Source organism: Channa argus, chromosome 6 (assembly GCF_033026475.1).
Source record: "Channa argus isolate prfri chromosome 6, Channa argus male v1.0, whole genome shotgun sequence".
Classification (NCBI taxonomy): domain Eukaryota; kingdom Metazoa; phylum Chordata; class Actinopteri; order Anabantiformes; family Channidae; genus Channa; species Channa argus.
In genome coordinates, this window is record NC_090202.1 from 22,335,483 (window position 1) to 22,360,611 (window position 25,129).

General features: G+C 40.5%; 1 protein-coding gene across 11 annotated transcripts in view; it reads right to left on the minus strand.

Moving 5' to 3' along the window:
* Positions 1-25,129, minus strand: part of robo2 (roundabout, axon guidance receptor, homolog 2 (Drosophila)) — a 245,448-nt gene that overhangs the window by 142,182 nt on the left and 78,137 nt on the right. Inside the window, exon 1 of one of the 11 annotated variants that reach the window (XM_067506391.1) lies at positions 9,160-9,947. The exons of the other annotated variants lie outside the window; for them this stretch is intronic. Coding sequence (XP_067362492.1) covers positions 9,160-9,214 — 55 coding nt within the window. The 5' untranslated portion in view covers positions 9,215-9,947. Of the gene's footprint in view, positions 1-9,159; positions 9,948-25,129 lie in introns of those variants that run through there. 11 annotated transcript variants of the gene reach the window in all.

Sequence of the window (25,129 nt, forward strand, 5' to 3'; positions counted from 1 at the left end):
TGTCTTGGTAATGCCCCTACATGTGTGCTGTCCAGTTGCATCAAATTAATAACCTCATGTAGATCCCCACCACCCAGGCATTTGACTAAGCTCCTCACAAAAGTAAAAGTCAATTTTCAGCTTCCTATTGGGGCCCGTTTCTCACTCTCTTTACGGTAAATGGGCTTTCTGTTGCCCTTTTGATGCGATCATTGGTGCTGTGCAATCAAGTGCTCTCTGAGCTGAGGCGAGTGCACTTCACTGGGTCTCAGGGCACACGCTCCAATCAAAATGCTGTGTTTCCCCCTGTCTGCAATAACACTGCCATTACTTTTTACCACTGCTGGGCAGTCATTCTCTCCGGGAGAAAAGCAGGAGCCAGAGAACAAACAAACAAGCACAAAGGCAGAGAATGAAATCAGAGCAGGATTACTGAACCAGAAGCAGATTCTTTTCTGCCTTTCTTTCAGTCTACTTAAGTTCACTGAAATTGCATGCAATTGTGCAATGCTGCTATCCAAGTAATGTGCAGTATTATAGCATGCTTTCTCCCTCGGTAGGATTTTTTCTAAGGTTCTAATCACGGAAATATCAAAGCACTTAACACACTTAGTCGATTCTGGGATTTAAAACATCACTTTATCTATGTCAACAGTTCATTCTCCCTCATGTTCCAGTGACCACACACGTAGAAAGGCTTTTTTCTATTATCTTTGTCACATATTTATTCATGTGTGCAATAGAAGGTCAGGCCTTTGATGATCTTTTTGTAATTATTTTTATTAGCTCCCAGGAGAATTTCTAGCCCACCAACCAAATCAATACCCGCACTAGACACAGTGAGAGCATAAAAGGAAGGGCTCCCCAAAGAGATATTAGTTATTCTGCCAACAGACGTGCACTGATCACAGGTAACCAACAGCAACCTTGGACCAAGGCAAGAAGTTCCAGTCACTGAGGCTCCATAAAACATCAAACATGAAAACTACAGTCTAGGCCAAGATGCAGTATCACTGTAATGTGGAGACTGAAATAGTGGAGGTGTTTCATGCAGAAAGTGAGAGCTGAGTGAATATGAACCCCCCCCCCCCCCCCCCCCCCAAAAAAAACTGACAACCTCAAAGAAATTTCAGAATACATGAATTATTTATTAAATCCATGTTGTCCATTCTGAAAAATATATTCTCTGCCTGCCTCCCACTTCTCCTGGCTCTCTCCACCTCCTCAACCACCCACTATATCCCCTCTATATATCTCCACCTCCGCTTCCCAATATTCAACTAGCTCCTTCACTTGCTCCCTGTCCTGTTACATCCTACCCTTGCTGTGAGAGTGACTGACTCATATCCATCATGTCACCACGAGGGAAATGTGAGAGAGCAGCAGGAGGAAACTGGTGGTGGCAATAGAATGATGTTGTAGGCCCTCCACGCCTCTGCACTGGCCTGTTGTGACACTTGCAAGCACCCTGTTCTGCACCCAGATTCATCTTCTTTATGGCGGGCTGTCATTGGCGTCTCAGCACATGAGCACCAGTACACCCCAATACCAGAAGCACAACACATCTCAGTGAGGTGTCACTATAGTCCCTTCTAACCCACTGCATACAGCCAGCAACCAACTACACAGCAAAATCATCCCAGTGAAGACACAGGAAGTGAAATGAAGGGTGTTCACAGGTGCAGAGCAAATTCTTGTGTTTTATGTTCAGACTTCAAGCTAGTAAGCTAGCTAGCTCATATGATGGGCTCTGTTCCACCTCAGTGCTCTTCATACTGCCCCCCGCCCCTCCCCTGTGTAGATCTATACTCTGAAAGCAAACACAGGGGTAATTCTAGCCAGGAGTAGCTCTGAACCTCTCTCTGCATCCATGCTAACATCCAACAAATACCAGATAGAATTCCACTCGGAGAGTATTTCAGGCAGTGGTGTGTTGGGGTCGTATTGACTATGCATCTGTATATTTGCCCTCGCTCAGCCATGCAGTTGGAATATATAAATAGATAACTGTGGGAAACAGAATATCTGATTTTACTGCAAAGGGCTGACTCACATAGCTTACATTTCAAGCAGTTTACATCTTGTTCTTATTTTTTCTCCAAACTACTATAATTCTCGCTCTTCATTCTACTACCAAAAGCCATGAAGATAAACAGTGATATTATCTCTTTTTTAGCAGGTGGCTTGTCTCAGGAGAGCTCCGATTGCTGACTTGAAACAAGACACTAAAGGGAGAAAAGGAAGGACAGGTAAGAACAGTTCATGGTGTTGATAAATTGGCTGTGTAGTGCAAGGAGTATAGCGCCAGCTCTAAGGAACTGTGTGGCAACTAGCAGGGACACTAAACTGTGTGATGCAGATTAAATGATTTCCAATGCAAGGGCCACTCGAACGTGTCGCCGGCTGCACAACCCCACCTTCTTTAGACTTCTCTCCTTTCCTGCAGGTCCCTTTGAGGTTTTAAGCCTGTGCTTAGCCATTTGCTTGCCTACCTCTGTTTTGCATTAGTATTCTTAATAATAATGACCAGTGCCTATGTGGGAAAATCTGTGTTCGAACTACACAACAAGTAGCAGAAATTTGAGGGGTGAATTTAACCATTAATAGTCTCTGCTTCCTTGTCTACTACTGTAGAGAACCCCTTGAGTTAATATAATGTCGACATTCTCCAGTCAAGCAGAAGTCATTAGTTGAATGGTGGTAGAGCAGGATCTTTGGTCATTTTAATTTCTGTAAATGTGCTATAAAACTGAAACTCTGTGTGTGTGTGTTTCGTGTGCTTCTTGTAAATGTGGACACCGTTCCCTACTTTCAAGCCTGGGCTACTCTAACCAGTTCCTACTGGAGTCAGGGAGTACAATGAAATGAATGGCATCAATTGATTCTCCCTCAAGCATTGTAATCTCTTTACCTGCATTGCTGAGCTGCCGCTGTAGATCGAGGGGAAAATAGGCATAAATAAATAAGTGCTTTATTGCTTTAAAAGTGAAGGCCTCCAGGTGTCCATGATACACTGTGTTGAGATGAGTGGATAATTGGAGGTGTGCCATGGGTGCTAACCTGTGGTCAACACATTGCGGTATTGCTGCATGTCAACAAGGGCAGTCAGCACCACCAACCACTACAGTGGTTCTCAGCCCCACATGTGAACATGAGGAATAAGAGCTGTAACCACCCACATAATGGACTCAGAGCAAAGCGAGGTAATTAAATGGCCCTTATTGCTCAGTGTTTGTATTTTCAAGGTACAGAATACCAAGTCAAGATGAGATTTATTAAATTTTTATTCCACAGGACACTTCATCTGGTCCAGCTTATGGCAACAGGGTCAAGGGTGGCAGTAGTAAGTGGATGAAGGACTCATTTAATTTCCTAAGGCCCATATATCCAAGCTAACACAAAAAACAACAGGCTTTGATGGTTATGAATAGTGCTCACAAATAAATTCACACACATACACCCACTATATTTCAAAACTCCCCCTATGGCTGGGTGTTACCGAGCCTCTCAGTGACAAATGCCCGTGAGCAGCTCTCCAGAAAAATAATCATCCTCCTGCAAGTGAAACTGGAGAGTTCAAACGTTCAAGGATGTGATTAAGGCTTTGTTCCTATCCACCGCAATGGCTGTGACACTTGGCTCGTGTCATGTTCTACAGACTTCAACCACAAAGCCAGTAGAACCAGGACCCATTATACACAGTAAATCCTTCCCCCTGGCAATACTGGCTCAGTTTACAAAGCAGTGTGGTGCCACTGTGTTTTAAATAGCAGCCGAGAAAAATACAGTAGGCTGAGAACAGGCCTTATTACAAATTATTATGTATGTATGTGATCAACTTCCAAATGTCTCTAAAACACTGCTTCTTAGTGTGACAGTCATTTTTAGCAACTGAACTATTAGAATACATAACTTAGCATATATCAGCAAATAGAAAAACATGTACACAACAAGGTTATTTAAGAAAGCGCTGCAAGAGAACAGATCTTATTATGAAATAATTATTTATAAATGTGGCCAAAAATAAAGACATTAGCTTACTCATTATTTACACATACTCTAGTAAAACAATTGCCAATATACAATATTTTCAATTTATCACCATAAAAAACTACAACACTTGTTTGCTTAGCCCATGCAGTAATATAGGATTTGATTTCCAAGTTAGTTACAGGGGGGAAAAAAAGCAGCAACCTGTCATGACTGGCCGATCCATAGACCAGGCCAGGGAGGGAGATGGTGGAATGAGACACTTATTTAGTGGGCTCCACCACCATGAGCAGTATTACAGCTATGCTGGACTGCTGCTGTGTATGTGACAGATGTCTGCTTGAGTGTTGTGCTCTGGCTGTCCATCTCCACACCCCTCACACTAAAGAGACAGCTCATGTATTTTTATCACCAGGTCTGACCTCATCTCTCAAGACACTGGTGAGACACTCAACTTAGGTACAACTGTCAAACAAACACACGACAATGGAGAACAAGAAGGTTTCACTGACTAAAAACAAGAAGGAATGTGGCAAGTAATCGACTGATAACAACCAGAAATATACGTAAATATAATGGCAGGTATGTCGGGGAAATGGGAACATGTTTTAATATATGTATCGAATGCTTTTTCATTTGTGCAGATTTTTGCCTCCTGTACAGTTATACATGTGTATATACTTATTGGAGTCATTTAACCTTGACATCTCTCACTTGCATCTGAAGGTTGCTGCAAAACAGCCAACCACAGGACAAAGGGAGGGCAAAGGGACAGAGAGTAATTAGTGCATCCCCAAACACAACCTTTTCAGTGCAGCATGCAACATAAAAACACAGATAATCCAAACATGCTGTCTATTCCAGAAAGTTTATGGCAATCCTTACTGTCTACATTTGGCATGCTCTTAAGATAATCAAATTTTGTGGATATATAAATGCTCATCACATCCACACTGCAACTGATGCATCTGTCTCACACACAGTTTGGGGAATAACCACTGGCTGGGTATTTGCCAATGATCAATAAGTATTCATTCACTCAATCATCTAATCATCAGGAATTACATAATAGTAATAAGATCAACATTTTCGGTCTGCTGGCACGGTTCAAACTCTTAATCAGCTGTTTGGGAAACAGAGGCAGTGAGAGAACAGAGCAAGGATTATATCAATGTCTTGGGGCCATAAGCACAGGTGTGTCTTCTGTAAGTACAGGTGTGTGAGACAGGTGAAGGCCCCAAATGCTTTCTTTACTTCACTGTCAGCATGCTCAATTCATCATGTTACTCCTCCCCCAACCGTACCTTCACATACAGTCCCACTCTGCCATTGCAGCTGTACAAAACCCCCTTAGTGTTTGAATTCCACCCATATGGACACCACCAATGACAGACAGTGGTTCAAAGAAGTGTGTGTTAGGAAAGGAACACCAGGTTGGGCGGGGGCGGGTGGGGGTTGCAAATACAAAACATATGAGGAAAGGCATTTATCCTTTGCTCCTGCATTACCTCTTGGCATCAAATCTCTATTCCCTCCTGTTGTAATTTTAACCTTTTTGTGTCGGTTTCTCTGAGCAAAAGCATCAAGGCATTAGGCTTTTTTCTGACTCTGTAAATGTCAGGGGTATGGTTGGCTGATGCTTAATAAAGCAAAAGCCAAATGGAGAAAAGTGGCACTGCCTGCCCTCCATTCTGCTATTCTAACAGCCAAATCTGCCTTGTGCATTGTATGATGCTGACATTTTCTCCCCCCCTTGTGCTGTAAGAAAATGTACAACCAGTGTGACCCAGAATTTAAAACTGCTGTGAACATTTTATATTTGAGTGATTACAGATGATTTCAAACAAATATGCAGACCTTAAACTCTATTTTGTTCAGTCGTGAATATGCAAGGGATGACCGCTAAAATATGATCCACACAATAACTAGACTTAGCTCTTAAAATATCAGGAATATTCACAGGCCCATGCCACTGGTCAAGGACCACACACTTATACATGCACAAGGATCTGTGGACAACTGTGCACCTCATCCTATTTCTTTGTTCCCTGTTCATTCACTTCCTCTTATGATCACTTTTGTTGTCTTTGCTCTCGACTCATTTTTGATGTTAATCAGAGTATAAACAGTAGTGCTCTTTGATGCCGGGAAAAGTGGCTTCTTTGACAGTGATGAGACCTTGGGAGACAGTAGAGAAGCGCTTCCTGTAGATTTCTGATGAAGGTTCATCATTACTGCAGCCCCATTCTAGCAGATGAACCTCAATTACAATAACACTGCCTAAACGCTGCCAACTCAAGCAGAACAATCACATTTGGGGCGAGACACCGCAATGGGTCTTATACAATGACCTCAGCCTGCCTCATCATTCACCTAGACTATTTTAATCTGGGCTTACTTTTCATTATAGAGCAGTACTTTAAACCCTTTTCATTCAATCATGACCATCAACAGAGCCATTAGTCTCCAGGGTGCTTTCGCAATAAAACCTCATCCTCGCCATCTCTTTAAAAGATTGTGTTGTTAAACAACACTTCTCTCAATTTTTAGATTTGATTACTCTGTTGCTCCCCCCCTTCTCCTTTTCCTAACGCATACATACAAACATTCTCCAGGTGTGGGTTTCTCTTCACTCAGCATTGGTGAAACCGCAGTCTGGCAGATAAAGGACTGTCCACTGTCTGGGGCACTAAGACACATAGTGGCCATCCCTATAGCCTTATACATGCAGTAAAAGTGCAACACATTTCACTACTTGTTGGCCACTTATAAAGTGATTTTTTCCAAAACACTTTACAATGTTGCTTCTCATTCACACACATTGATGGCGGTGGCTGCCATACAGGTGCTCACCTGACCCACCAGGAGCACCTTGGGGGTACAGCCGCCCAAATGTATTACTCATGGTGGACTTGATGTCACCAGCTACTGCATCAGACACACGTATGCAGAAGATCTCACAATTGGACTCGGTCAGGAGTGCACTCCACTATAAAAGCATGTTTGAATCCAACTTCAAAAGCAGCACAGCACAGTTTAAGCGATAACCAGACAGCTGCAGTCTAGTTTATTCCTGGAAAAATCTTCTCTTGCAATCAACCTGATTCTCAAAACAGTGTAGTAACCCTGTCTCAATCTCACCTTTTCTTTCCCCTCCTACACACTAGCATTATTAATCACACCACACGAAACAGTGACTGACGCCATTCACAAGCATTGGTTTTGTTGGCTATGTTGCCCAGTCAATACAACTCCAGACCTTTTTGTCTGCCTAAGTGGACTCTTAGAGAAAGCTCCTCCCTCTCCAAGAACCCTCACATTACCACTGGAAAGGGCCGGGTGATGGGTGAGATCTTTTGGGATGGAAGGGGAGCCCAAGAAAAAAGGGGGGAAGGAGAGTGACAGGCAAATGACTGGAAAGATCCACTGCTCTGAGAGAGATGTGCACTCTCACCCTCTGGGCAGCTTGCAATGCCATCAGCCACTGCTTAGCAACCAGTGGGCTTGGCTGAACACAGCAAAAGACATGGAAAAAGGTGAAAGAAAGAAAAGAGGGGGGAAAAAATCCCACTAGAGAAGCCCTGATTTGATACACAGAAGGTATGAAGATGAAAGTGAAAAGCATCAGAACCAAAATTTGCAGCTGCAAAGAACAAAAGCGGCAGTTGACAGGTGAATGAAAAGAAAAATGAGGCCTGGCCAGCTCTTGTATTCAGTGACAACAAAACCTCGACTTTACATACTGCAAACTTGTACAAACAAAACAAAGCAAACATGTATGTGAATCATCACTCACAACATTGTTCTGATAAAATGTCCCAGTTTCTAACTGATCGGGAGAACGGCTCACTTGTTCTATGGTTATGGATTTCTCATTGTCTGTGCAGACCAGCATCAGTGTGAGACAACAGTAAAAAGGTGTGTCCAATTCAAAAGCAGCACAAAAATTAAGATAAGACCCCAGGTTATTGTATTTCAAGAGTAAAATGTCATAATCCTTCTCCTCTCTTCAACAGTAACAGGTTGGGTCTATTCACAATTTCTTTAATCATCTGAGCCCTCCTATATTAGTGTTTGATGTGAGTCATAATTTTAATTGTAATTCTCCCATTAAACTATTTGCATTGTAGGCTGGTGAATCCCAACAGAATCATAAAATCAAAAAACAAAACAAAAAGAAAGCCAGCAAATTAGACAAAAAGGGTTGATGATTTTGGCTGCAAAAACGAAACATTTTCAGTATCATTTGCACTCGTGAAGATCATTATCATTAGAGTTTAATCAAACAAATGGGAATAATAAACTGGTCACAGTCCCAAGTGGAGCCTAAGCTGGTTTACACAACAATGCGCAATAACAGCACTACAATCCTAAATCAAAATGACCATAGCACTGAAGCTCAGAGGTTGTAGTATCACAATCTGACCAACATATCACACACCACTTTCCTGTGTGTTAAAGATTATTTGTCTTTTATTTGTACAATCCAAAAACACAATTGTTTGGATTCTGTTTTCCTGTAGTGAAACATACTTTAAACACTGCCCAGCTAGAGAAACTGTAACCAGTGTAACAGAGTCATTCATACTGTATTCATGGACCTTTGCTTCATGCAGACCATAGTAGTCATAGATAGAAAGAACACCCCAAAATAAATTTTAAATCTGTTTTTTTTTTTTTTTGCCATAATATCTGCATGTTCAGTAATAAGGTGCTGCTCCTTCAATCTGTTGCACAGAAAGTAAAAATAAATTAATTTTAAAAAATCAACTCATCTCCGCTTTAATTTTAACCAAATGAGAGGTGATAATTGGCTGTAGTGGATGGAAGACGTATATGCTGAACTTAACTGTGTCTTCATGTATTACTTCAAGTTTAATAAATGAAATCGAAAGATGGAAACTAGTTGCTAAGAAGATGCCACATGATTTTAAATCACAACTCTATGAGTATAGTTATCTGCGTTATGGTCTTGTAAAACAGTTGCCGACCTAACAGTGCTTTTACAATCAAAACTCTAAAAAATATATTTTGTTCCTGCAGAAACAAAAAGTCAATATTGTTTAAAAACCAACACTTGTAAGATTGAGGAGCGGTGCAGCTTAATCAGTCGTGTTTGGTGAAGTCAGAACAAAACACCTGAATGTGTTCACTGCATGTACCCAGATTAACAAAGGTTAGACAACTTACCATCAACTTGAAAATGCAGTAATCCCCCAACAATGATAAACGCTAGCGGACCCATTCTCTCATATTAAACATCCACGGCGGCGCGCAAATCCTTAAATTTACTGCAAAAAATAAGTGTCCAGAATGACAGCCAAGTCTATTCCGTGTTTTTTTTTTATATATTATTATTTGAAAGTTTTGGACAGGTACTAGTTACTGACAAATGCCAGTTTCACGGTCCAAAAGCACGCAGGATCCATTTGACAGTGGGCCACCCGGAGCTGCTCGGGGTGCACATATCCACCAAACTCTCGCTCTTGGGAGTCCTACCCGCGCTCCCCCCGTAAGTTCATCCGCAATCTCTGCAGTTTTTCCAAGAGGAGCCGCTTCAGAAGCTGAGGAGAATTTTAAGTCCACACTGGGAACAAAACGTACGGTCTGTGCACTTCGCCGCAGGTCCTCGGCTCCTTGAGGCGCGTCTTTGACACCTTCCGAATCTTCAGCGGTGTCTCCACAGTTCAACACATGGCTCGGCTGATCTGACTCTGACTGTAAAGCAGCCTTCAACTCTCATGAATTCCAACAAAGTTGTTTTATTACAACGGGAACCTGCTCCCAAAAGACCCATGTGCTTAGCCTGCGATACACTGCTGTTAACGTGCAGTCAAGTCAGTTCACCATCCTCCTTCCTTCCCTTCTCCCTCTCTCGGGCTTTTGGTTTGAGCAGCGCTGCCGCTAGGAGCGCACGGTCTCTGCGCACCCGGCTCAGCCTGCAGCCCACCACACTGAAGCTTGACAAACTTGCACAAACACGGATCGGTACGAGCAGAAAGCAGCGAGAAGGGGAGAGAGCAGGAGACTGAGGAGAAGGAAGAGTTGGGCGTTTCTATTTTTACTCAAATGTACACATTGTCTTATAAATCTCTAGTTCAAAATTCACTTATTTGCAATACAGTATGAGGTCTAAACCTCAGATCACTGGAATACTAATACACCAACTGTTACTACAATATTATGGGGTAGAAACATATCATATATACAGGTAGGCAACTGTGAAAAAAAAAACTCCAAAAAGTAATAAAAGGCTCGTTTTTCCAGAAAAAAAAATGGAAAACGGGACTAATGCTTTGAATCACATCACTAAAAAATATACTCAATATTTGTACGTAGGCATAGTAAAGGTTCGGCGAAAAAATGCTCAATAACGCCTGGATGTTAACAGGATGAGATATTGAAGCCGAATTGTAAATATGGCCTGTCAGAAATCAATAACTGGTTGACTGAGCTCTTATGACAAGATGATGAAGGCGGTGGCCTCTCGGCATGCATCTCTCTTCTTCAAAGCACGAACAGGCAGAACACTGGACAAGAAAATACAGCCTGAATTTTTATTATTAACAAATTTAAGTGAAGTGATTGGACACAGCAGTCAGGAGCCATGCTGGCACTGTGTTGATGGCCAGAGATAGAGGGAGGCTTTGAATATGGTCCGCACTCCTGCCCGGCAACCTGCTTCATGTTTTGTCCCCAGTCCATTAGAAAGTAAGGTGTGAGCTGCGGGCTCCCCCTACTGGTGTCACATATAGCAGTCCTCCCGTAACAAGGCGTTTTAAAATGTGGTATGAAAGCAGGAGAAAGCCCCAACAGACTTAGTGACTGATCACTGTGGAGCAGCAGAAGTAAGCAGATCTGGTAAACACCACACTAGCACAGGTCTTTTCAGCATATGATCATGTACTGCATCACTTCATGGGGTTGATAATAATTATTGTGACAAAAGTGTTTTTCAAAGCCACTGTCTACTGTCCTTTTCTTTCCATACAGCATACATGACACTTGTATAGCTATTACCATAATTCTAATACTGTAGTCAAAATTAACATCTTTATAATTAAAAGAAAAATAAGGTGATCACATCAACCAGATTTAAGGTGCAAATTAGTTGACTTTTATCTGAACACACACCAGCAGAAGCACCAGGTAAAAACACCTAGATTTCCCATTTTATGATTGACTTAAAAGCTAGCAATAGGACAAAGCCCTCAAAACTCCCAGTATGAGCCCCCAAGGTGTCTGGGAAAACCATACTCTTGCAATAAAAAATGAAGAGGCTAACACCATGACATGTTGGCTTTGGCACAGGGAACCACTTCTCTTGCCTTAATAACAGCTCAGACTGTTCATGGGTTTTCTTTCTTCTGTTTGTCAAGCTACATGCTCAAGCTTGCCCTATAAAGGCCTTACAGGGAACTGCGACATGTTGCAAGTTTTTCTAGCTTGCTCCCATTGCAGGCAGTCTTGTCAGCTGGCCAGACACAGTGATTTGTCTTCATATTTTAATATGCTTGTGAGCTGCATGCAAATGCTGTCTTCTCAGTGCTTCCATGGTGTCCTAGATTCTAGCGGATGCGTGCAAACCAAACACTGACAAACACACTCACAAACACACTCACAAGCACACTTACAACACGCACGCAAAGAGCCAAACAAAAATTTATTGTGTCATCAGTGCTGCTGAAGGTTTGAGGCAAATAAAAGAGAGAGAGGGGGGATTTGAAGAAAGTTCATTTACTAAAAAGAAATGCCCACTTCAAACATAAACAATGGAGTGTATGGCTTCATTGATGGAAAAAGTAAGTAGAGTGTAATTCTCCCTCAGGCTAAGTCTTTTATTCCTCACTTTCAATCACTCTATCTGTAGCAAAGGAAGTGATATTCGTCAGGTTTGTAAATATCAGCTGAAAGTGGATTTATTTTAATTACACAGGAGTCAGGGTTTATGCAGTGCAAGGTGTGGTGCATAAAAAAAAAAAAAGAGAGATGTTGAGCGTATAAGCCATGGACTGATAGCTCATTGACACTGTAAAATATGCGTATGCTTGATTCCACTTTTGGAAGAACGGATCTTTTATCGCGGCAATATACAGTATATATTACTGACAAACAGGCTTGATTAGTTCTTTAGTAACACAGTATGCAGATGATGATGAACCATGCACAAATGAATGTTAGATCACTGAGGAAAAATCCAAAGTGGTGGTTTGGAACACCGACATTAAAAACAGGATATTTGCCATTACTTTACTCAGCCCTGCAAAGACAATTTGAATTTAGTAGCAGATGCTGAGATGGATCATTTGTTAAACTAAACTAATGATGCCACAATTACTGTCACATTTTTGTGTTTTTAATTGGATCAAATCTAATAATCAATCAGATAATTTCCACTTATTTTTCTTAGAACATCTGCTCATTGATGAATCCTGGGTGGAGCCATTCATTAGGACGGTTGTTCAGTTTGACCCCAATCCATCGCCATCCACTTTTCAAGTGACATGACTCCCATTGGTCAAGTCCACTGGCTCTTGTGGTGAAACTGAGTTAAAGGACAGCTTTACAAATGTTTAGCTAACTTCATGTGGTACATGATTAGGAAGTAATATATGTGTACTAATGCTTTAAACCTTCCCTCTGCCTTCCTTCCTAAATCATCTCTCTGCTTCAATGTGAAAATTCCTCCAAATGACAACATCTGGTGAGCTTAGCTATCATCGGGACTCTGGTAGCAGAGAGAAATTGTACTATAGGGACATTTCATATCATTGACATATTAGCACTCCCAAAATTAGGACAGTAGCAAGCAAACTGACAGTGAAGTCAGTGAAGTCCTCCTGGCTGATGTGATCACTTTAGTCTTGTTATGCTATTGCTTAAGAATTTTATACCTTGTTGCTCAGTGTATACTGAGGCAAAGTGAACATGAAAGGGCTGCAGTGCTGTTGTTGTGATAGATAAAAGCACTGCACAGGATCAATAGTGTTTCCCCAAGTGAAGAGTATGATATCTACGACACAATCAGAAGTGTGAACAACAGCTGGAAGCACTCAGGGGGCCTGGAAACTACAAACTTCTGCAGAGGTATTTCCTGCATTTTAATTGCATGTAACTAAGGTGCGTTTCACATGCAAACTATGAATCAAACGCAGACAGTGACAAAATGCGTAGTTTGAGTAAAGCCGCTTCCCCTGCGTGTCGGGGGGAGAAAGAGGAAAGTGTTTTTAATTGTGTGCCAGGTCAGAGGTTTACGTAGCAACATCATTCTTGATCAGATCAGAGTGGTATTTGGGGAGCTCTTAGCTGGATATCTTTCATGGCTGAGTATCCCCTTACTGGGTTTGGGTCTCTGTGTGGGGATGATTAGGGACTGGAGTTGGGCAGTAGGTGCTGTGCGAAGGGGGGAGCTGACGTGTGGAGGGTGATTAATGTAGATGTCAGTATCGGCCTTTTCTCTTCTGCTCCCTCCCCAGCATGCGTAATGACACCTGGGGAAGGCGAAATGGGCCTACCTGCGGCCCAGGCTCCCTCAGCTGGGCATGATTCTTCCCCATGATCCTCCTCTGTCAGCAGTCCTGTCACTGAGCTCGGATCAGGCTCTTATTAATGGGCCTCTATGTCAAACATAGATATTAAGCTGTGCTCTGCTCCACACTATCCTTGGCTATAACACCCACACAGATGCACAAACTGACACAATCATTTCTATACAATACAGAGACAAACACACAGCATACAGCACACTCATAATTCATAAACACATTCCTACATGCCCGTTAACATCAATAAAATATTACTTTCTTATTTAGCAAGTTTAACAGATTCAGTTCCAGCATGACAACGAGTCCAAGGATCTATTAGATATCTGCGTCCCTCCTCTCCTGTGACTCCTTAATACACACCACCCAATATCGCATTATGCTGAAAAAGTGACAAAGCTTTCACTATGATGCATTTCCCAACAATGTAAATCACTCCAACACAGTGAATTGAATCAATGCACTTAAAAAAGGTTACAGGGCTACAGAGTAAGGATACGCTCATGTCAATGTCCAGTAATGTGGCAGGCTAAACACAAATAAAGCCTTAAAGTTAGCTGAGCCAAAGGAGCAAGCTGCTTTTGCTATTTAGCCATGTGGCTTTAATATGATACAACAGGGAACAGGGAGACATTTATATAGATCCATATTTTTTTAGAAATAAAGCAGCAAATCTAGGTTCAGTGGCAACAAAACATTTAATGGAAGTCAGTGCAACACATGTTAAATTCTGTACTCCTCGATACTTCCTCAGAGGGGCTTTAGTGGGAGAGTGGACAGACGAAGAAAGTATAGAGGACACGACACCTGAGCTGAGTGTGGAGAGAAGCTTCTATCACCAGGACATAAACTCTGTATGTAATGCATCGCCCCGTCTTCCTCTGCATTCACTGGGAGGCACAGGAAGTGAGATAGAGGCAGCCTATCGAATGCTGCAAAACTAGGGATTACTGTACAGGAATTCTTGCTTCTTCACATCAACTTCAGCTTTGTCCTGTCTCGTCCTTTGTTAGGATGCACTGAATAAACTCTGGGTATTAGTATGTAATTCCCTTTTCAAATATAAGTGAACGTGGAGCAGTAATGAAGCAATTATATGGGAGCCACAATGGGGGAACTGAACTTTTTCTGTATTGAATATATCATCACTAAAAGCATCCTTGGATGTTTTTAATTTCAATTTTACATTTAAAAACTAGTTTATCTGTATGTGGGCATAGTGTGGTCGACCATACATAAATATGATGCTACAGCAAAGAAAATGCTGCGCAACAACTGATCAATGCAACTCCAAAGATGGAAAAAATATCATGTAACGGATGAAGTTTTATATTTCTTTCTATAAGACAGACAGAATGATCAGTATTAATGAGTTCTTTACTAATTTATTTTCTTCAAAAAACTTAACCATTAACAGGCTCTAAATGCCACAAAAACAAATCAACAGATTAGTTCAGCTGCAAAGAAAAAAGAAAAATTTTACAGAAGGATCTGTCTCCTTCCTTCATTTTTTCTACTTTGTGTTGACCTCTATTTCCTCCCACTCTTATTAGATACTCCAGCCCCTCATCTCCAACCACATCCCTGTCATTTGAGGAATTTCACTGTCTAGGTGAAAAACAGCCCTCTCCTAGGGTCTTGTGAGTTGTAGCTAATTAGCTGGCCTACTTTATTTCTGAACATAGCTACTTAATCTGCGTCTGTGAAAACTCATCACAACTGTCATCCCCCCACCTAAAGCAGACCTTGATAACAGGGTGCTAGTCGTTTTCATGACAAGACTGCGTAAACAGTTTGGTCCAGTAAGCGATGGGTAGCAGCCGCTAATGACTGAGAAGTGAATACTCGAGTGGTGACGAGTCAGAAGGGAGGGAATGAGAGGAAGGGAGGACAAGAGCTTCTCAAGTATCTCTCCAACCTCCTTATCAGTCGGGACATTGTCCTTCCTCTCTGCAGTCCTCCTCCTCAGACCCACAGCTACAGACATCATTAAGAGGATCTGCTTCATCTGCTTGTTAAAACTATAAAAACTGATAGGACTGGTTTCATGTCTGACAAGAGGAAACACACTGTGTTAATCTGATATGCAACTTCCTTTTGATAATAGGATATTTGGGAAAATGCAGTTTGTCTAATAAACATACAAGTGACCAAAATTTAAAGACCATAATTTTTTGGGGTGGCTGTAACTCAGTTGGTAAGGCAGCCGTCCATGGAGCACAGGGTCAGTGGTTCAATCCCCGGTCACAGCTATATGTCAAAGTGTCTCTTGGCAAGACACTGAACCCCTAACAGCCCATTCCCATCCCCAGCCGTGCAATGTCAGTCCAAGCCCGGTAGAAATTAGGGAGTGTTGCGTCAGGAAGGGCATCCGGTGTAAAAACTGTGCCAAGTCAACATGCGGACAATGATCCGCTATGGCGACCCTGAACTCGGATAAGCCGAGAGGAAAACAAAAGATTAATAAATTAATATGCTGAGTTTGTCATACAAGGTGAAAAATAGCATCCGCATCTATATTTACACATCATACATTTATTTACTGTATATTTCCTCCTATTATAGAGTATTTGTCCTGGTTAGCAATTTCACTCAATAAATGTGTTTTTTCTTTTTAATGAGAAGAGAATAAGATTAACTTGGAAAGGTTTTCAGCTCAGTTGGTAGTGTTATGATTGGTATCACTTTGCCTCTTGCCAGCACTGTCACACTTACATTAGCACATGCTGAACAGCATACCCACCGTTTACATAAATTTCCTTTTCCATCAATAATTGCTTGTAATGACATATCGTGTTTAATTGCATCTGCATTAATGCTCCCCAGCATTGCACGTTGTTGTAAAAAGGTTACACTGTAAATATGAATTTGCCCATTGCCAAATAGCCTTTTTTTAATTGTGTTCCAGCTATTCCTGCGTAATATCACTGAGACATCTCCTAGTATTATTTGCCGTAACAATTTATATTATTTTTTTGAGGAAGTATTCCATTGGGTGTGAGCATCAACAAAGAGTTTAATTAAAACTCTTTTCTAGTGGTGGCGTGTAATCAATAAACAGTACTGCAGATTGCTGAACCATCCAGATTGTATATCATGCAATTTATTTTCAGTGTTAACAGGTAGCAAATGTACAGTGCAAGTGACAATATATTGTAAGTGCCACAAATTATCTATTAAATACATTTCTATTGTAGTATTGGATAGTATTCTGGTGTTTATGAGTAGTAAAATTCAGTATCAAACCATATGATATTTTTAAATAAATCTCAGCTTTTATCTATTAAAAGGCCAGTTTTTTTTGCACACAGTCAGGATTACATTCACGATATGTCTGCCATTATACTCTCACTATGCTCTCACTTTTGGAACAGAGCCCAGAATTAAAACTGCACGTCTCAACACTTTTCTCGTGTCTCTACTCAAACCTTTTCAATCTCCCTGCATCCTCTGTACCCTGTAAACTGACTGTAATCATGACAAGAAAAACAATATTACCCCCTTGAGTTCTTTAAATTGTCTTCTCTGCTCCTCACCTTCAGTCAGGTGTTGGAGGGGAAAACATTAATCTCAATATTCAGATTTGGTAACCCTGTGGCCTGGAACAGTTTCAACATCTGCTGTCTGCTATTGCCAGAAACTAAAATTTACTTCCTAAAGCTTTAGCCATTTTAGTACTTTTGTGTACAGCTCTATGGAGGAATGAGACATTACATAGTTTGACTTATAAAACTCTTTGTATCATGGTTGTGACACTACAATAGCAAGGTTCCTCAGACATTTATACATAAACAATCTTCTACCCAAACATTTAAAACAGCTTTGTGCTCTATATTGACAATTTTAGATGTGTAGTCTATCTATTGACATCTCTTGGATTGCTCTAGATTGATCAGTGGACTGAATAACTCTAAAACTGAGGGGTATTCCACTTAAACAGACAGCCCCACCCCTGTATGGTGAGTACTACTGACAGAATCATTCGAAAGCTGTACACATCAGGTTCAACTTAATTGTCCCCCGAAATGGAAAGTGATTTAGAGTCCTAGGTCAGAGTCGATCCCAAATGACACATTAGGGCCCCCCTTTCATTCTTGACCAGGGACACTATGACCCTTTTGCAGGCAAAAAGCTATCCAGACACTAGGCCCCCAGGCACCCTAACTGCCATAAATGCTTCAATGTCACCATTCTGAGCTGAGTGATGGTCTGACCATGACAGGACCATGCTGGCCTGTGATTCATTTTAGGCATGAACTTGCACCCACGCGCACATGCTAAATTATATATAAATGCCTACAAGCAGCAGGTGAAGACGTTTAAAGGTTAACTATGGTCATTTTCTAAATGAAATGTATTATTCACATAGATTTACTAATATCCTCTCAATTCACATTTATTTTCTGTCAGTCTGCAGCCTAGAATACCTTGTTTGTCTGTGCTGTTGAGCTCCACCTTTGTCCATAAACTTTTAAAAACACATCAGCTTGACTCCGTGCTCCACTGGATGACATCTTGGTTTTTTCCAAAAACCAAGTCCGTTCTATTATAATATACATATAATTTATAAATATATAAATATATAATAGAAATATTGCCCCACATGTTCCAAATCACACTTCCTTGTACTGTGGCTGGATAAGGATGCATATGTGACATTTAAGATGGAACTTTTTTGAAAAAACAACTGAGGTCTATGCCACAGACAAACAAGCTAATTCAGGCTGCTGGCTGATTACTAACTATACTATTTTTGGAAAAGTACCAAAACTATTCTTTAAAACACAATCACAATATATTTTATACGGAAGCGCCTTGCTGAAGGACAGACTGTTTTTCTTTTGTAAATGACAGTTGAGTCAATTCATGACAAGAGGCTGCAGCTGAGCTGTATCATCCCTTCAAACCATTGGTCTGGCAATAAAACAATGGAGGCATGTAAGTGGATTCCACAGGGTGTAAGTGGATTTCACAGTGAGCAAGTGTCCACAGCTACTTCTAACCTGTGACCTCTTTCTGTGTTTGCTAACTGTCTCCCACAAATAATTCTACCCCCCTCAGATGAATGAATTACACAGACAGTATAGATCGTCATCGTCTATTCAGGCCCTAATGAAACTGGGCTTGTGCCCCAACATATCCATCCCCCAGGGCCAAGCCTCACACAGCCACAGCCTCATACCCTGGCCTTGCCACTTCACACTCTAATTGCTGCCTCACAAGCAAGCACCACAGCAACAAATCCAGTTAACGACAGTGGCATATTGATCGCTGGCAGGCAGGCAGCACCTCTGTCCCTAGGTACGGGAGGAGGGGCACTGTGGCTTTTACAACCTGAGGGATGGCCTGCACCCTATAAAGGGCAGGTCTCTGTGACAAAATAAAAAACCAAAAGAGGGTCAGAGTGATACAATTACAGCTTGGCAGCCCTGACCCTCACTGTGGATGAACAATAGACTGCAGGATGATGGTGGGGGGCAGAGAAGAGGGAGGCCCTCATTATAGAGGTAGGCCAGGAGACGTGTTCAATTTGCTCCATTAATGAGCGCTGAAGAAGCACTTTTATGCTGTCCCAACAGAGTCATTACAGGCCTAGGCTATGCACTGAAGAAGTGACTTCGTACCGTGGCACAAATACTGCCGGCAGTACAGGCACATCAAGGCAAATAGGCCTGAGAGCTATGAATACACAACAGCTGTTTAAACAGCAGCAATCAAATTCATGATGTCATCAATGCAAAAATACTGCATTTGTAGTATGTTAATCATAATATATTGCATTTTAAATTTTATCATCGACTAAACGTGTTACATACTGAACAAGGTGTGCTGTCTGCATTTGCACAACTTTGAGCGTTTATTGCAGTAAACAGGATCTAATTGGAAAAGGAAACAAAGCATATTAGACTACTCATTTACATACTAAAATGCCACGTAGAAAAAGCAATGCAGCACTTTCTTCTAATTTATTTGTGTGGCAGTGCACAGTAAAAGGTGATAGAATGAGGGCAAACAATGGGAAGCTTAGTGAGGCAGTGCTTCCTCTTAAATCTAAAAATCCATCAAAGATGTTATTTTTCACATATACTGTATGTTTGTACATTGACTAAAGCTGGTAAACATCAAGGTTGCAAGAAATCATCAAAGAGAATTTTAGCACATTCTATAATCTGTTTTAATGCAGCACTAAATTACTGCTTTCCAATGGCTTTGTTTGTCTAATCTGGCTTACTTTCAACCCACACTGTCTCTTCCTCCAAGAATAGCTCTTTTCTCAGTTGTAAGCTGTTACAACAGACAGTAGAATTTTACATCCTCTTTTATCACGGCCACATTATAATTTCTGCCTCAAACATTTGTTCTATTTACTATAGTGCCGGAATCCATATTTTACCAGTAATGTTTATAGTCACATTTTCAGCAGCCGTAAAAAAATTATAGTGTGTTATCAGTTACTGCAGAGCTGTATATCTATATTATCTTTTCTTTTCGTTATTAATAAATTGGGTTAGTGGATCTCAGTGGAATTGGGTCAATGGCTCATATACTGTAGAATTATCATTAGAGCAAAAGTAGACATCTGATTTTACCTTAGTGTTACAACATGGCCACATCTGGACTAATAAAAATTAAAAGCTGATTTCTTCAGAACACACTATGTTGTCCAAACCAGAATTAGCATGATTTGGTTACTGAAAATGTTTCTGCACAGCTGGGGATGTGGATGTGTGGTTTGGGGTTCAGTGTCTTGCTCGGGGAAACCTACCAACCAGTGGCTCTAACAACTGAGACACTGCCAACCCTTCAAATGAGTCAAAAGATATAGATCAAAAACAAATGTCCACCACAGAGGTCATAAATGCACAGAGTGGGTCTCAGGGGGATAGTGAAAAGTTTGGCGTACATATAAAGCCAAGATAACTCTGATGGACACAGTTTTACAAATAGTCTCTAATGCACAGATACCTGCTTTTGTTACTTCTCCCGTATGATTACGCACGCTTCCAATCAATGAAAAACCTTAAAAGTAATGGCAGGAGAAAAATAACAGTGTGGACAGAGTTTACAAATCAATTTAGATACCATGATAGGTATGAAAGCAGATATTATTAAATGACATGATTTACAATTATTGAACATCTAAATAAATAAGCTCTCTTTATTCTATAGGTCTAAAAGAAACACATTTTACTTTGTTGAATATTGAGCTTATATATACGTGAAACATTTGGAATAAAACATATCTTTGGGAAACTAGTCTGTCATGTTTTTATGGTTTCTTAGATAGATGAAAATAGGTATATTTGCATCTGTGGAGGGCACTTATTATGCATTCCCCTTGCACATTGTCAAAACCTTAACCTAATTCTAACATTATCTAAAACCAAAGCTTAACCCTCAAAAAGTCTGTTGAATGTCCTCACAACAATCATTTAATTAAATATATCCACACAAGGTAATAAAGACACACACACATACACATTTGTCTATGCATATATTTCCTGTCTGTTAGAGTTAGTTTACTGCACTAGCAGGATGCATCCCTTTCCTTCGTTTTAGTTTACACAAAATGAAACCGAAGCAAGGACGTGTGCTAATGTTACAATACACAACCATAAATTACTAATGCATTCGCTGCAGGAGATTATACATTCAGAATGGAGGTAGAAACCAAACAAACAAAGTCACGCTTGAGTCACATGAAGGGTGAATATGTTTTGAAGTGAGGCTGTGACTTAAATGACCTATTTTCATAAATGATCAGGCAAGAAATTAGCTGCTTGAAGACTCATGGCTGCCCCTGGGATATTGTTATTGTTGCTGTGGTCACTGTTACAACCTCCTGGGCCTGAACAGAACGAGTGTGTGGGCATGCGGCCTTGGGTCAACAACATTATTTGGATTTTACTACACTGATGCTGCTGTGCAGTGCTGCTGGCTTTGAGACTTTACTGCGTGCCATTAAGGTCTAACACATAAAATTGAAAAGGTCATCTGTGCTCTAAAAGCGTGAGGCTGTTACACTAACAGAAAGTAAGAGAGACAAAGACAAAAAGGGAGAGAAAGAAGGTGACAGAAGGAAACATTTACATTTACATTTATACTTAAAAGTAATGGATGTACAAAGTATAGGGTGCATGAAAATAAACTTTCTTTGCAGCATTATCACTGACACTGTAAATCAATCTTAATGGTTTGTCTTGTCTTTTCGTTAATATTTTAGCTGTATTTGTTGAGCTAATATTTGTTTTGTGTTTCCTCATTGCACCCCAGCTATAAACAGAAAAATCCATGTCAATAGAATGTATAGTATCCTACTATACAGCTGATTGCAATTGCACTCGTACTATCTTCAGGATCAAAAAGGGGATATAACAGTAAACAAGAGAGGATGTGCAGGTCAAAAGGGATTGTAACAATTTAAACGTGGTGAGCAGTTTGATATGAGCTTAATGATTTCTGTGAAACAGTACCATCCAAACACCTAACAGAAAAAGGACCTGCTTTAATAAGGCCCCTTATTCTGAAACTACCTATTGATTTTCACTGTGCTGGGTTGTGGGGCAGTGACCTGTTCTGGTTCCTGGCTCCCACAAATGCTAAATTGAGCCATTTAGAAGCTGGGTCTGTCTTTAGAGACTCAAGCTCAGCACTGACTCTCCCAGCCAATTTATTTCCATCAAGTAGAACTTTTTTTATTTTCTAGAGCAGCAGAATTTTGCCACAATGGATCTGCTGCTAAAGTTCTTGGCACCTACTTCCTTCCATCAGCCTCTGCTGAGTTTAGGTCTTACCCATGTGCTTTATTACAGTTTAGTGTTATAACTGCAGCATGAAGCTGGAAAAAAAAAACACACACACACACAAAATCCAGAGTTGCTAGCGAAGAGTTAGAGAAACACTTGCTGTCAAACTTGCTGGGCATGTGCAGCTGACATATACTGACTGGTTGACTCAATAAACAATTCAAAACGAGAGCAAACAGCCATCGGCATCGAGGTAACAATGTGACACATAAAAGTCTTGCACACATGCCTGTCCAGAAACCTTGCATGACACATATCAGTGTTAATTAGTGAAAGTGAAGTATGACATTTTGTTGGTACTGGAATCTGAATGTTAGGCCAAGTTGACAGACATTTTCAGTCTGAAAAAAATACAGTTCAATTTATATTTCCCAACATACCCGTGTGATAAAAACAATGCATTTTCTAGCATGTGTGCATATGTGTGGACATTCTGTGGAAAGTATGTATGTTATGCGACTGCGGCGCAGGAAGGTAGAGTGGTCGTCCAACAATCCCACAGTTGTTGGGTCAATCCCTGCCTCCTCTGGTCACATGTCAAACTGTCCTTGAGCAAGACACTGAACCCCAACTTAGTTGCTCCCGGTGGGTGTTGGCCAGCTGCATAGCAGCTCCTCCATCATTGTGTGATTGTGAGTCTGAACGGGTGAATAAGAAGCATTGTAAAGCGCTTTGAGTGCCAATAGGTGGAAAAGCGCTATATAAGTGCAGACCATTTACCATCTATAGGTATTTGGCTACTGGATTCTTAAGCAGGTTTGACTAGTTGTTACGCAAAACAAAATATAATTTGTTTTAACTGTCAGTTGAAGACATGTGGCTTCAAGATAAAAGCAGGAATATAAAACATCTTTTGTGGTATTTATCTAAATATTTGAAACAACATAAAATATAGCACTGTTTGCATATTATCATGTAAATTGAGTGAGCAAATGTATTGCAGCACAACTGACTTTAAATCTATCTGTTCCAACACTTGAGCTCATTTAAAGAGGCAGTGATCTACTGTAACATGATGAAAACCAGAAACCAGAAGTTTAATTTATGAGTTATTTCTCATATTGATCCTAAATGTCATCAGTGTATAGCAAACACAAATTAATTGTATGGTGACTGTATGTGCAATAACCATAATGGGGTCTAATTTGAATGTATTTGCAAAATTTAGCTCTGAACCTTGAGGAATAAACACTAACAACACACTTTCAACACTAACATATTCCTACTGCCTATATTAAGTAAAACTTTAAATGTGCTTTATACCTTCTCTTTCCTTACATCTGATGTGTTGCGCAATCCCATCTGCTTCTATGTGGAGCTTTGTAGTTCTTTCTGTACCGTATTCACCAACTGACTAACACTCTCTCTCTTCCTTCCTTTTGATAATTTACAGTATATCATAATCTCTTTGTGAAAGGAAAAGCACAGGTTCACCAGTAAGCACTGATACAAAGAAGCAGTATCTATCAGTGCTGCTATCCCGACTATGACCATTCCTAATGCTAAAAGCTGTGAACCACAGCTGCTGCTGTTACAGAGTAAATGGACCTCTGTAAAAACAGCCAGCTGTGGCAGCCATCTTTTAATTCTGTGTGCTAATCGAGTTAAGAGGAGAATAAACCGCAAATGATGTTGAGTATTGTAAGAATACAATACTACAATAATATTGTACAGTTTCGGAGATGTATTCATATCTAACTAGCTCTGCATGCTACACTCATAATCACCAATGCATACTGTATTTTCTATGCACTGGTCCTGGTCAGGGATCACATACAAGCACGTAAGGTACTTTCCTTTTGAATGAACTCTTGCTGAAAGAGTAAAAAAAAAAAGATGAAAGGAAGCAGAGCAACTGTCCTATAAATGATCTGAGCCTGAGATCAAACAAAAACTTCTTAATGCCATTTCCTCAGTCCAAGTTAGGAACAAATCCAAATATATATATTTTTTCTCTTTTGACAAGGCTTGAATAGAGAGTGTGATTCAGGTTAAAAGAATGTGCCATGGGTCACTCAAGTTGAAGCACCCATGGGGATATCAGAAATGCCATGAAACAGTGCTCAAAGGCAGGATGGGAAAACCCAGTATGAAAGTAAAGAGGGGAAAAACATTCAAGGTCACCCTCGATCTTTCCCCCCACGGCTGCAAAGCATTTCGGTGTACAGTGCTGGAGCACATTCATAGCTCAAACCAATTTTACCAGAGGAATCAATATGGCTGAAATATTGGGCTTTTATGCGTTGCTACATTCAGCTGGGGGCCATGTGAGCAGAGTAATGTGTTCAGCTAGATTAAATTTAAACAGCTCAGACATGTAGAAAGGGTGAAACTAACTTACAAGAAAGAACAAAGAGGCACACAAAGGTTATGATTATTATAATTATAGTTATAAGTAATATTGATTGTTACATCAAAACAGTCATCAAGTGTAAATGCATATAATTTAATGGTGGTGTAATGCACAAGGAGTTGCAACTGGTAGTTAAAACCTTTGCAATATTAGTGTGACTGACCTGCGAACTATAAATTATACAACATTAAAAAGACGTGACCATGTTACAGTGGTGGCGGTGTTTAAAGCCTAGATCACCATAATCGATTGCCATTCATATTTGATGTTGTTTAATTAGATAAACACTTGGCCCATATTTCCTTTTGCTTTTCATTATTCATTGAACTCTTGTTTCATGTGTGTCAGCATACATGCGCATGGTTAAGGATTTGGGGAGTTTGCTATTTTTCTCATCATACTTATTTGTCCACATCTCTGTATTAAAGAGAAATAAATAAAAACTGCACAAGTATTTA